The 13,345-nt window shown below is 41.2% G+C and overlaps 1 protein-coding gene across 1 annotated transcript in view; it reads left to right on the top strand.

Moving 5' to 3' along the window:
- Positions 1-6,244: 6,244 nt before the first annotated feature.
- Positions 6,245-13,345, top strand: part of vwa5b2 (von Willebrand factor A domain containing 5B2) — a gene marked incomplete at both ends in the record, with an annotated part of 20,170 nt that continues 13,069 nt past the window's right edge. The window contains 7 exons of the mRNA XM_080837500.1: positions 6,245-6,383; positions 6,809-7,024; positions 7,990-8,215; positions 9,887-10,044; positions 11,875-12,006; positions 12,219-12,343; positions 12,700-12,876. Of these exons, the coding sequence (XP_080693626.1) occupies positions 6,245-6,383; positions 6,809-7,024; positions 7,990-8,215; positions 9,887-10,044; positions 11,875-12,006; positions 12,219-12,343; positions 12,700-12,876 (1,173 nt within the window). The remainder of the gene's footprint in view (positions 6,384-6,808; positions 7,025-7,989; positions 8,216-9,886; positions 10,045-11,874; positions 12,007-12,218; positions 12,344-12,699; positions 12,877-13,345) is intronic.

Consider the following 13,345-nt stretch of genomic DNA (forward strand, 5'->3'; position numbering starts at 1 on the left):
GAGGTCCAGCTGTCTCTAAAAGCTGGACTATGAGGGCAACCAGGGGGTAGCCTTTAACCTTTTTGGCGAGTAAAACAAATGGCTCCAGTTGATTGTTGGATTTTAAAGTTTGTTGTTCTCCAGCCATTATCAGTTCACCGAGACAGCAATGTTAAGACTACAGTGTTTTATCTATAAAAGTATATGAAAACATTGATTGTTAGCTCGCCTAGGTTGGTTAGCCTTCGTAGCTAAGGTTTTGTCAAAGTTCTACATGTCCTAAGGATGTCAACTAACCATTATCCTGGAATCATAATGCTAAGCATTTTAATCCCACCTTCAAGTTACCAGTCAGCTACATTAGGAGAGTGACAACTACAGAGTTCTTAAATGTATCTTAATTTCAATACAATTTATCAAGTAGTGTCACTTTGGATACTAACTACACATGAGGGTATTGTTGTGACAGCTTCTGCGAGCGCATGCGTATTTCGATCTACTTGCCCTGCTGATGTTTAGGCTACTTCAGGCATCTTTTGTGTCTCGATTGATCAGTGATTGCAAATGTGAAAACACAACACAACTGCAGTTCTTCCATCTTGTTTCCCTGTACTTGGATCTTATCAGCAGGTTACCAAGCACCATCAGCGATCTGTTTGGCCATACACATACATGTACTCTATGTTATCGGTGCCCCGAAACGACAGAAAAGATCTGTCAAGTGATCTTTATCTGGGAGAGTCAGTAGTTAAACAGTGTAACCAAGGAATTTTATTGAGTTGAAAATGTAGAGTGAAGGGAGGCTTTCAAGTTCAGCCAATACTTGCACAGAGCATATTGGAGACACAGGTAACCTTTTTGATATTGTACAAATGGTGCATAATGGCTTAGGTATGGAAGTGTTTTTCATGTTAACATATATCTTGAGTAAAACATAAAATACAAGGCATGAATGTAAAGTTTACGTCTGTTTTTAGGAAAGACAACTGAACAAGTATTTTGTATGAACATCAACACAAATGTGAGGTACTTTACTCGCACATAATTTATATATTTTCCATCAGTCTAATTTTGTATCCTTATTTCTTTGTCGATTAATAAGACAATATTTGGTGTAATAAGTATAAGTAAATGTTAAAAGTGTTTTTCATTTTTATGTGTAAATTAATTTTGTTGTAGACAATATTGAGAACGTTTTCACGTATGGTAGCCTGCTATGGAAGTGAGCTGCCCATGATGGATCATTGCCAGAATAGCACCAGATCTGTTTCAGGACTAGCTGTTATGTGGTTATTATCTTATCTCTGCCTTGTCTGTTGTCTCTCTCCAGCAGATCTGATGGACCACAGTCTCAACAGGAACACAGTGGGAGGAAGGAACTGGGGTCCCTCAAACTTCCACCTCAGGCCCAAATCAGCCCGATGCCGCAGGGTCCATGTCTCAGAAACACCACATCAAAATCGCCAGAGTTATCAAAGCTTATCCAGTGTCGAACGCAGGCCTTCTCACTGTGTACAGATTAATGACAGGCATGAAAATGGTAGCCCCGTGCATGTCAGACGACAAACATCCGCAGCCATAAAATGTATCTCACCTCAGGATGGTCAAGGTCGTCAGAACGGCATCCAAATGTCAGTTCACCAAGAGGCCTGTGAGGTCAGTGGCCAAAGACTGCGGCCGAAGTCAGCCAAGGGACGCCCGAGGGATCCACCCCAAAATGAAACTCAGCCAGTGCAAACTCAACATGTCCACAGCCGTGACTGTTGTTTTGTTAATACCCAGCTACAAAACAGTACATCGTCAAACCATTCATCTTCTGGGCCCTTGGGGGCCTCGCTGCCTCATGTGCCCTTTACTCTGAACAAATACAGTGTGTTGCCCTCCATAAGGTCAAAGGACCCTCAGAGTCTTCCGCAGTGAAAAAAATGAGCTCATCAACATGAAGGGACACAGTTGATACAGAAGCAACACCAATGGCTGTAAAAGGTTTAGATATTGTGAGCTCACTTCAAAAGTGAATCATCCAGAAGGAACCACAGCATGGAGTAGATTTAACCAAATATGGGCCGGTTCTAGGTGGACCTGACCAACACTCTGTTTAGTGCACGTACTCTGGCTCCAAAAAGTTCTCACTATGTGGCTGAGTTATAGATGCAATTATATTTATTTTGTAATTATTACTAACTAATGACTTGACTGCACTCATTTTTACAAAGTGTTGCTTAATTTCCTCACAATGTCAGGGCATGAATCCATGCTAAAATACTTTTTAGTCACTGGGCAGCACCAAATTACTGGAGGACTGACTAACCAACTAGCCTGTAGAGGGCGCCAAAGGGACACTTCAACTTAAAAGCTGTCACTTCACAAGGCTGTAATTATTGCTTTAGCCAGAAATTTCCAGTTTCTTGCTAATTATTAAGCATTTTTCTTTAGATGCACAGTAGGCATTTTATATTTCATTGTTTTTTGCTTAAAGTTACTGCTTTGTATTTTCCAATAAAATAGGCTTTTTTTTTTAAAAAAAGCAACAATTTCTTGTTAATTGTGTAGCCTATGTTCTGTATTGATATCCATATCACAGTAAAGGGAATGTTGCAAAACGCATTATTATACAAAATCCTTGTCCTGAAGTACTCAAAGGTTCAATTCTAAGAACATTTTTGTTAAATGAAATAAGGTACTCTAAATTAGGGGTGAGTACACTTACCTTACATTGGTTATGCTGATATGGTTGCCAAGTCTAATCCTGTTACCATGGTTTTGCAGGACACCCTGGACAGATCATATTCACGAAAGGTCACGGGATGTTCCGTATTCAATTTGTAGAGCACCGTTACCTTAGGCAATGATGAGCTGCCTGTTGTGAACCTCTGTCATATTGCAAACTGCTCTGAAGGCGCAGAACTCTGTTATATTGTGTTTGTGATGAGAGAGTTTTTGTGAGTGTGTTTGGGTTCATTTCACAACATTTGGACTAATCAGTCTTTCTTAGATTAACAAAGTGAAACGAAAACCTACACATACACGGTTGCGCAAATACACACACACACACACACACAAAGCTGCAAAATTACAGCATTACGGGACCAGATGCCCCTTCATCTCTTAGTTTACCTAGGCAAAGGTTTCTCTGTGGGAGGAATTTGGTAAGCAGAGACCGGCTCCTGAACGACGGTGTGTGGCGGGTGCTGCACGAAAAAACCTGTTTGCTGCACGGACCGTCGTCAGGTGTCATCAGATGGGTGAAATGGTAATTAGCGGTGAACGATAACTGGCTGTCACAAGCACTTGGCCTGATACTGACCAGAAGGCCTGGCCTGCTCTCACATCCTTAGAGGCAGCACAGGAGAGCCGACTGTGTGCACAGGAAAGGCCAGACATACAGCCTCTGGAACTGTTCATGTGTAGCATAACCACAGGGCGAACACAATTCAAAAAAAGAAAATACAACTAGAATGGCCTTTTAAAAAAAAAAAGCTACAGTGTGTATTTTTTTTGTTTTTGAACGTAAATCTTCTACTAGATGTGCAAACATACCCTTTTATTGTCGTCAAAATTAAACATCTTTTGAGAGCAACCACAGTGATGGGGTTGTGAGGAGCAATAAGAATGAGCAGAACATATTGTTGACCAATATTGTGTGCTCTGTGTATCCTTTTCTGATTTGTTTTACTCACACATTTGTTTACATTATTTATTAGAATTAAATTAAACAGCAAAAAGCCTGCAAAAGATGCACGCAAAGCAACGCCACAGTGTCTTCAGAATTTCACAGAATACAGTAGTTGTAAATCTCAGGCCAATTCTGTTACGGAACATCAACAACGAAATATATAACGTTTAATGTTTAATATTCACATCATCCTCATGCCTGGAGCTCTCCTTTCCCCTTTCAGTAATACATCATATTTAACCTTGAAACACACAGACATCGTCATCGCACACTGAAATTAAATAAAAACACTTTTTGTTAATATGCGCAGTGTGCTCTGAAATGGGCGTGGTGGGCCGCTTTGCGGTCATTAGCAGACCGCGCATAAATGATCAACAGTGTGTGCGCACACGATCCTGTAAGTGAGCGATTGGGAATTAATATGCGCTCCGGCGAACAGTGAGTGACGCGGGGTTACCAGGCAAAAACAAACGTGGGATGGAGTCAAACTAGCCTCCACCGGCACCAGAGGAACTGCGTGGAAATCGTGGAAGTAAGTGAATACCAGCGAACACTGAACTGTTTTATCTCAGCTGCAGTACTGCCGAATTTTAATATCCGGTTGCTTGATGCGTTTTGTACCGCAGAGGCTCAAAACTAATAGTTTTTTACTCTTTTCGTCATATGAATTGGTGCCAAATCATTAAGGTTATCATTTAAACCGATGCTAAAATACTGTACGTCGGCATGATTATTTTGCTGTGAGTCTCTGAGTGTTTTGATTTGTGTCAGATGCAGTCCTATTAATTCCAGACACTCTTGGCTCCTTCTGAAAGCAGACTAATGGACCAATAAGTGCGCATGATTAATATGTATTTCCAACAGTCCATTTTCTCTTTTTTCCACAGTTGAATGTTTTTTATATATATAATTCCATAGAGCAATATTTTCACTAGTTTGCGTGTTACAACTGGTTGATCCGTCTTGTGTGGGATATGTCTCTGTGAACTGTGATTACTGTTACTCTATTAGCAATATAAACCCAACTGTTAAAGACATCTGAAAACATAAAATAGCATGTGTTATTGTGAGGCTAGAAGAGCCATTGTCAACATCATCATAGGGACAGGATTTCACATAGGATTGGCTAAATGTTTTCCTTGCTTTATAAAGGTATGCTTTTATAAACTTGGACCCCCAATTAACCTTTAAAAACTGCAGTATCCAAGGATACTGTATGTAATAGGAGCATGTGAAGCATAATGGAAAGATGTTATTGAGAGTTTTCATTTTCGTAATGTGCATGAACACAGAATGATGGTCAGGGAGACTGAGATATGATTTATACGCCATGTTTATATGCTGGCCCAGTGTTGTGTGTGTTTGAGTGCATGTGTGTTTGAGTGGGGTTTTGTTTTTGCTAGAGTTGAATACGTTTAGTTGAAGCTAGGAGGTTGTACAGACTCTTGGTTTGTCATATGGCTGAGATTTATGGAGCTCTGGGGTGATGTTTCCATGCCCCAAGTCACGGCGTATAGCTTGTGAACCATGGCAGCTGGGAATGGCAACTACCAAGGACACAACTGACTCTGGCACAGATCGGACTCTGATATGGTATGGATCCGGCACAGAATGGATTCTGATACAGTATGGATCCAGCAGATCCTCATGAAATCAGTGCTGCATTAATTCCTGAATAGGGACATAACAGATACTGTCCATAGGACAAGTCCTCAAATTGTAAGTTTACACCTGCCTATGACTAATTCTAAGAGAATTTTGGAAAATCTCCACCCCCCTTTCCCCTTCTCCATAAACCAAAGTGACATTTCCCTGACCCATATTGATGTCCTTTTACTGTCCATGAACATTGGTAGCCAGCTGGGACTTGTTGATCTACTTAGATGGAGGTGTATGCAAAAGGCCATTACCAGGGCAAGAACAAACAGTGTGTGACCACCACCGCAATCAACTGCTCAGTCAGCTGTGTCACCCAACCCCCCTTACCCCCCACTTCCAATAAACCCTGCACACCTGCACTTTCAATGACCAGTGTTTTCTTTTGACCTGTTTAACCCTCTTTCCAAGTTTATAAAGAAACCAAACAAAACGAGGCTTCATTAAGAAGTGTGTGAGAGAGAGGTATACTACCATATTGTAATTCTCCAACCCTAAATCGGGTGACTGAATAAATGTATGCACTCGGGTAGCTGCCAGAAGAAAAGGTGATGTTACCTCAGCTTAGCAGTCTGGCCATTATGGCATTATGTGTGCTTCTCTCAGGGCACTTGTTGTGTTGACCGGCCAGTTAATGATTTAGCCAGATGCTAATGCAGCCTCACGCTCATACTAGTGGTTGCCCGGTAGCCAAAAGGAAGTCACAGCACCAGTTTATACTGAGATACAGAATGATGTATTTATTGTAAAACAGGGTTGTTTTTTTATATTACAGGATTACTGTTTTGTTTATTATTGATATTATTTTTTTTTACGTACATGAAAGATTTTGTGAATTCAAAAAGATGTAAAAAAAACTATTGAGATAAATAAAGAATATAAGAGAAATGTCAAATATGTTAATGAAAGCTTCTCTTCCTCTTCATAGGAAATATGCCTGGCCTAAGAAACCGGTCAACTTGGGCACCTCTGCTCCTGAAAGCATCCTGCATCAAGTCCTGTGCCAATGGCTGCTCCCTGGGTATCACTGCCCACCTCACCTATGCCAACATAGACCCTGAGCCTGTGGAGGGTGAGCTGATTTAAGGCAAAGACTTTAGGAGTAGTGTTTACTATCCCAGTGGATATAGATACACTTCTGCATGTTCATTGGGAATCACAAGACACAAACTAAAGCTTTTAACTTTTTTTCTCTCTTCTTCCATTCGCCCCGTCTCTCCATCCCCTCCTACACACTCATTGGACACATACACTCTCCCCTTATCCTCTCTTCTCCTATCCTCCTCTTCCTCCTCCTCTCCCTTCATCGCCTGCCTCTTTCTCTTCCCCTCCACTCCTCTCTCTTTATTCTCACTCCAATTCTCTTCTCCGCTCCTCTACTCTCAACTTTTCTCCACTTTATGTTTCTCCTCCCCTCCTTTCATCTGTCCATTTTCTTCTCTTTCGTTCGATTATCACTCTTCTTCTTCTCTCCTCTCCTTCCCTCCTCTTCCCCAGGTGTGTTTGTGTACCCGCTGGCTGAGAGGGAGGTGGTGGTGGGATTTGAGGCAGTGATCGCCGGCCGGATCGTCAGTGTTCAGATCCAAAGCCGGGGCAAGCTGGAGGACTGCTGCCTGGACTGCTGCCCCACCTCTGCCTTAGACACCCAGTGTACCAATGGCAAGGACTGGTGCTGCTGTGGCAACTCAGGGCAGGACCTGCAATGCACCAATGGTGAAGGGAAAGTGAAATAAATAGATACAAAGAAATGATCAACCTGACAAAAAAAAAAAATACATGCTTGATTGGTTTATCATTTCCTAATAACAGGTCATAAAATTTTGTTTTCAGAAGTTAAAAATAATTACAGAACAGGTGACTGGAAAAGGAGATATAGAAAAAAAACTTTATGCAACAAGGTGTCATAAAAACATGAAGCACAGTTATTATATTTAGGACAGCCTTTGAGACCAGATTGAGTACATAGTTTAGTTGAGCTGGCCACTGGCAGAGCTGTGAATCCTCCGCCTGAGATCTGTGCTTGAGATGTGTTGCTACCAAATGGGAAAATGCTTTCCTTTCCTGAACACATGCTTGTAAGCAACACTGGGATCTCGAATGCATTATCTATTGCACTGGCATGCACACCACTCAGAGAGCTTTGCCCCGTTCAAAGACCAAGGATAGGTCAGCTCTCTGCACACCCATACGAGACGACATTCACAGACTGCAGCCAGCGACAGGGAGGGAGCACACACACCAAACGCACAGTATAATAACCTTCCATTAAATCACTTTGACAATTATTGAACAGTAATCAGCGTAATCCATTTATGGTTGTGGGGGGTATGGCGTGTGTGTTTGTGTGTGTGTGGGTGGGTGGGATGGGGGGGGGGGGGGGGGGATGGTTGGCATAAGACATTCCTTTCACCCTGATTAACAGGAAGCTGGTTGTTCATCCAACATGACCAACTGACCATGAAGGAAGAAGTTTTTATTTAATTCTTACGTACAGCGTCCTCCCTGCACCTATTGCAGCAACAGAAAGCAACAATTAAGTCTTTGACAGAGCCCAAATAGATAAGCCCCTCTGTCTGTGAAACAAATAAGTTCTGTAAGTAGCTTTGGATAAAGGCTTATACCTTATGACTTCAACTTACTTACACTTAATATCTTTTATCCTGTCCACTGTGTTGCAGGACACCTGATTCTGGATGAAGACCTGGAGAGAGGCACCTTCATTGTCAGCACAGGACTCATTGGGTCCATGGAGATAGTGTCTGTCATCATAAACACTACTCAGGAATTACCTACCCTTGAGAATGGAGCGGTCCGTCTCGTGTTCCCCACAGTCCTCACGCCCATAGTGAGGGCACGGATGGTGCCAAGCAAAACTGAAAATGGGCTACGTTCAGATGAAAATGGGTATGGCCTAGGAATTCTGATTCTCAGACAGAAAAATGTCTACCCGTATGTACTAGTGTACAAACATCACAATGGGTATACCCAACATTTTACACATTCATTTGTATGTTTAATATGCAGTGTTTGATCACAAGTCCTCTGGATTATATACAGTATATTAACATTTACATATGCACACTCTTTTTCTCATTTATGTGCCAGAAATTATGATGGGTATTACCCACATTTTATATGGGCCATTCTACCGAATTGATGCAAAGTCATGTCGGATATATTTAGAATTTTTGTATGGTTTTTTCCCAAAACTTTGTCCGTATGTATATTGTACCATATCTAAAGTACACATATCTAGTAAAAGAACTGTCAAGTTTTATATTGTGTTTTCAGAATGTGTTGAAATGTTTTTCCTCTTCCAAAAATTGTCACTACCGAAACATCACATTTACTATAGTAAAAAAGTTATATTATTGACCTGTTCAGATTGTGTTTCCTTCCCTTCTATGAAGAGTATTTTTACAAATATTTCTTGAAGATTTTCACAATGAAATCCATAGAAATGAAAAAACAATGTTACCAAATTTTCAAGGTCAATTTATCTGTTTCGGTAGTGACTGCACTGTTTCGGTAGTGACTGCACTGTTGGATGGATGTTCATTTCTCTCCCAAAATCATCCAAAAGGTGCTCTGGGCCTCCCTTTAGTCCACACAACACATTGATTTAAAAATTATGGGATTGAACTACTTGCCATTTCATTTTGTCACTACCAAAATCATCTGGTCACTACCATATGTTTCGGTAGTGACTGTTTCGGTAGTGACAATTCTAGCTAACTTTAAGCATAAATAAAGAATTCTAGCAAGCACACGGCTTGCAAACACATCTTTGAAGAGGTGTACACACATACAAACATAAGATTTTCCATGAAACCCCAAAAGGTTTACTTAATTGAAGAAAACATGCGTTTCGGTAGTGACAATTCTTAAGGTTACACGTCGATTTTCAGACTTTGGAACACATTTATATAAAAACTATGGGATTTAGCTACTTACCATTCAACCATGAGGGACAGAGATGCAGTGTCACTGCATGGTCAAAAATGCAGAGTCGTGGCTAAAACACAGGCTCAGCCAATGGACTAAAACTCTTGTGTTTCGGTAGTGACATGAAAACTAGGGACATGATTTTTTGAGTATAGTAAATTGATTTAAAAATTAAACCCACAATAAATCTAAATATTCCAAGTTCTGTTTCAGCCCAATCATAAAGATCTTTGAAATTAAATCATTGAAAAAAAAAAAAAAAAATGAAAAGTGTTATTTAAAGGCATTGAAATTTAGATGTCAGGGTTGGGGACAGCTACTTCCCAATAGAAAGTACCCTATAAATGATGATTTTGTATATATTTAGCTTATCACTATCTCATGTAATGCATTGGGTTTATATAGACCATAACATTTTCTAATTTAATATCTATGCCTAAATACCTAATTGTTTTGTAAATAGATTTTATTGTTGAGGGACTTCATATTACACGAATTCGGTAGAATGGCCCATATACTGTATTTATTTTGATGATTAAACTGTATTCTGATCATTGCTTCAACATATAAAACAGCTTCTCTGATGTGCATAAAAAAAAATACTCTTTTGAAACCTGCCCTTCATCCCAGTTCAACCAGCTGTTTTGGAGCTGGTCCTGGCAAAGCAGACCGGCTGCTGGGGTCCAGTCAGCAGTGTGTGCACACCATCTTCACCAGCCCTGCCACCAACCTCTCGCCCTACGAGTTCAGCTTCCAGCTGCTGGTCAGAGGCGCTTGTCTACTGGCAGGTACAGAATGGCATCCACTCATTCACACACATACACAAACAGAAAGACACACATGCACACACGATCCCACGCACCCGCACACACACACAGATACACGCACACACAAGCACATTCACGCGCACACGCACATGCAAACACCAGACACACACACACACCCACACACACCCACACAAACACACACACACACACACACACACACACACACACACACACATACTTACACATACACTCACATAATATGCTAACTCTTCAGTAACTGTTCAAGCTGCCTTTGTAATGATGTAATTGATCAGTCTTGCTATTCCATCTGTCTATACTCAGCTCTAGTACTGGTTTCACTGTTTGACATAAATCAGAAGTTCCTCTCAGAAAATATATCTGTTTAATAAAATACTCCAACGAGTGATTTCATGTAAGAGATAATATAATAACGTGGGCACAAGACTGCCCTGATACCCTCTCAGAAAGAATCTCTCGAATGGAAGCTGCTATCACTCTCTTGACTGTGATTGAGGGAGTGGCACAGTTGGCCGTGACACTGACAGGTATGAAATATACACTCCTATGCACCAGAGAGGCCAAGTGTTGGGAGGAAAGGTGGGGGGGGGGGGGGTCAAGGTGTCTGGCTCAGTGCCTGGATCCCCTGGCTCCACCGGCAGCTTGGAAGACGGAGACGTCAAATTAAACGTTTTAATCAAACCACGGTCAGCACTGTATTCATGTGAAAGGAACAGCATGAGCTAGAACATAGACATTCAAAATCCAATGAAACATATTTATGTGCATATTATTAAATATAATAACTAATTCATATATTTACTGTGAAACTATAAAACGTGTATAAGTTAGAGGTACACAATGAACAGCCACAATGTGTTTGTGATTAGTGATGTTTGCCCTAAATTAACTGTGGGAGCTAGTATGGGTTTACTCCTATGCATCTACAGCCAGTTACAGACACATGCAGTGCCCTGCAGAATTATTGGCACCCTTTAGTAAAAATGAGCAAAACGTGATGTGAAAAAAAATATTTATTGTTTATCCTCATGATCTTTCATTCAAAATATTCACAAAAATATGACCTTTAATTGAAGTAACATAATTCAAAGAAACATTATATTCTTATCATGAAACAAATATTTTTCTTAAAAATATCTATGCCACAATTATTGGCACCCCTTCATTTATATTTTCATGTTGTGACTAAGAGAGGTTGGCCTGTGTGACACTCATATTTATACCCCACTGAAACAGGAAGTCATGGTTGACCACTTAGAAACAGGTGAACTTAAAAATGTAAAACATGATTGAAAATATATTTCAGTAAGATTATAATTATAAGATTTTAGGGATGCCAATAATTGTGGCACACATGTTTTGGAGAAAAATATTTATTTGACTGTTAACATTTTTTTTTTCTTGCAATTATTGTACGTACTTGCATGAAAAGGTAAGATTAAGAGTGCCAATAATTCTGGAGGGCATTGTAGGGAATCTGGCCCCGTTCCAGCCTGCTCAAGACCTTGGACAGATCCATCCATTCCTTCTCCTTGTCTTGCTCGGCCTCCTTCTCGCTCACACAACAGCCCTGTGTGAATTGTGGGTGCTGTGCAACAGGAGGAATATGCAAATGGTTTACTGTATGTAGAATGTAGTTTCCTTTATGTTGACTATATAAGGTGTTTAATGCATCTGCACACTTAGGGCCAAAAACCAATGCATTGTTGTTATGGCTCCAGTCCAGACATTGACTGGGTCCAGATCTGATTTAGGATTAGCAGGTCGCTATTTTACTGCTTCCCCCCCCCCCATTCTGCTTTGTCTCCCCAGGCCTGGAGAGCCCCACACACCCGATGCGGGCCGACGCCGACCCCAGTGCCCATTCCGCCTCCATCACCTGCATTACACTGGCCGAGGAGCATCCCTACGATCGACACCTGGAGATCATCCTCCACCTGAGCGGTGAGCATTACACGAGACACTGAGTACTTTCCAGTCCAGTTTGTTCCTTTATTTGATGACCTGCAATCTGTTAATACTAGCAGATGGTCTATAGGTGCCGTAAGAGACACCACACAGCCTGGTATGCTTCACCTGTAAACTGGCCTGGATGTTAAGACTTGTCTTTGTCTGTTGAAATGGGACACAGTAAAGTAAATGACACCCTCTGACAGAACCTCGCAGCCCATTGGTCATCCTGGAAAGGGGACGGCTCACTTTTAGCCAATACGAAGAGCAGATCAGCGCCCGCCGTGATTTTATTCGATGTGCTCGCAAGGATCCTGAGTCAGAGAAAAAGGTGAGCTTTAACTCTCATATCCTTTATTTATCAGCCATATGAAAGCATGTATGTATGTATGTATGTATGTATGTATGTATGTATGTATGTATGTATGTATGTATGTATGTATGTATGTATGTATGTATGTATGTATGTATGTATGTATGTATGTATGTATGTATAATGTATGTATGTATGTAAGTATGTACGTTTTTGATGATTCATTCTGTTTGTTGGTGTGACTTTACTTTTCAGTGTTCCTATGTACAATCCTGCAGCCTCTAAATACACTCCTCTGAAGCTCGGAAGGTCTGGAGTTTGAGCGGCAGACGCGTGCTCTATCTGAATGTTTGTTTTGCTTTGTTCCCCTTTAGCTGGAGTTTGTGCGGAAGCGCTACCATAAGGACATTCTGTGCAGCCCGGTCCTGATGCTGAACTTCTGTCCAGACCTGCGGGCGGAGCCTCCTCAGCTGCAGCAGGCAACCAGGGAGCTGCTCTTCCTTATCGACCGCAGCGGCAGCATGAGCGACCACAACATCAGCAAGATCAAGGCAATCCCACTCTTCAGCCTCATGCTGCTCAAACAGTTCTTTTCTTTTCTTTTTGTTCTTTCTTTCTTTGTTTCTATAACTTTCTGTCTGTCTTTTTTCCTTTTTCCCTCATCTTCTTTATTTCCCTCTTCCTCCTCCCATCTTCTCATCTCCTGTCTTCTTCTTGTCCTCTTTCCACTCATGATGCTTTGTAAACTGAAACACCAACTTTATCTGTCCATTATATGTGGTGACATTAGATCCAGACACCCAGTGGTCGATTGGTTAAAGAAATCAAGGGGGGGTGGTCTACAAAGTCTCTTTATAATTGTTAATAATACATAATTGTTAAAATTACAAAGAGGATGTTTTAAAGCCCAAACTTTTTACAGGGAGGGATGGCATACCCCCGCATCCCCCCTCAACCGGAACCCTGCACAGACCCCTGTCCCAGTCTCCACTCCCATCCGGTACGGACACTGACAGTGTC

The sequence above is a fragment of the Sprattus sprattus genome (genome assembly GCF_963457725.1).
Source record: "Sprattus sprattus genome assembly, chromosome: 4".
In the NCBI taxonomy this organism is placed as follows: Eukaryota; Metazoa; Chordata; class Actinopteri; order Clupeiformes; family Clupeidae; genus Sprattus; species Sprattus sprattus.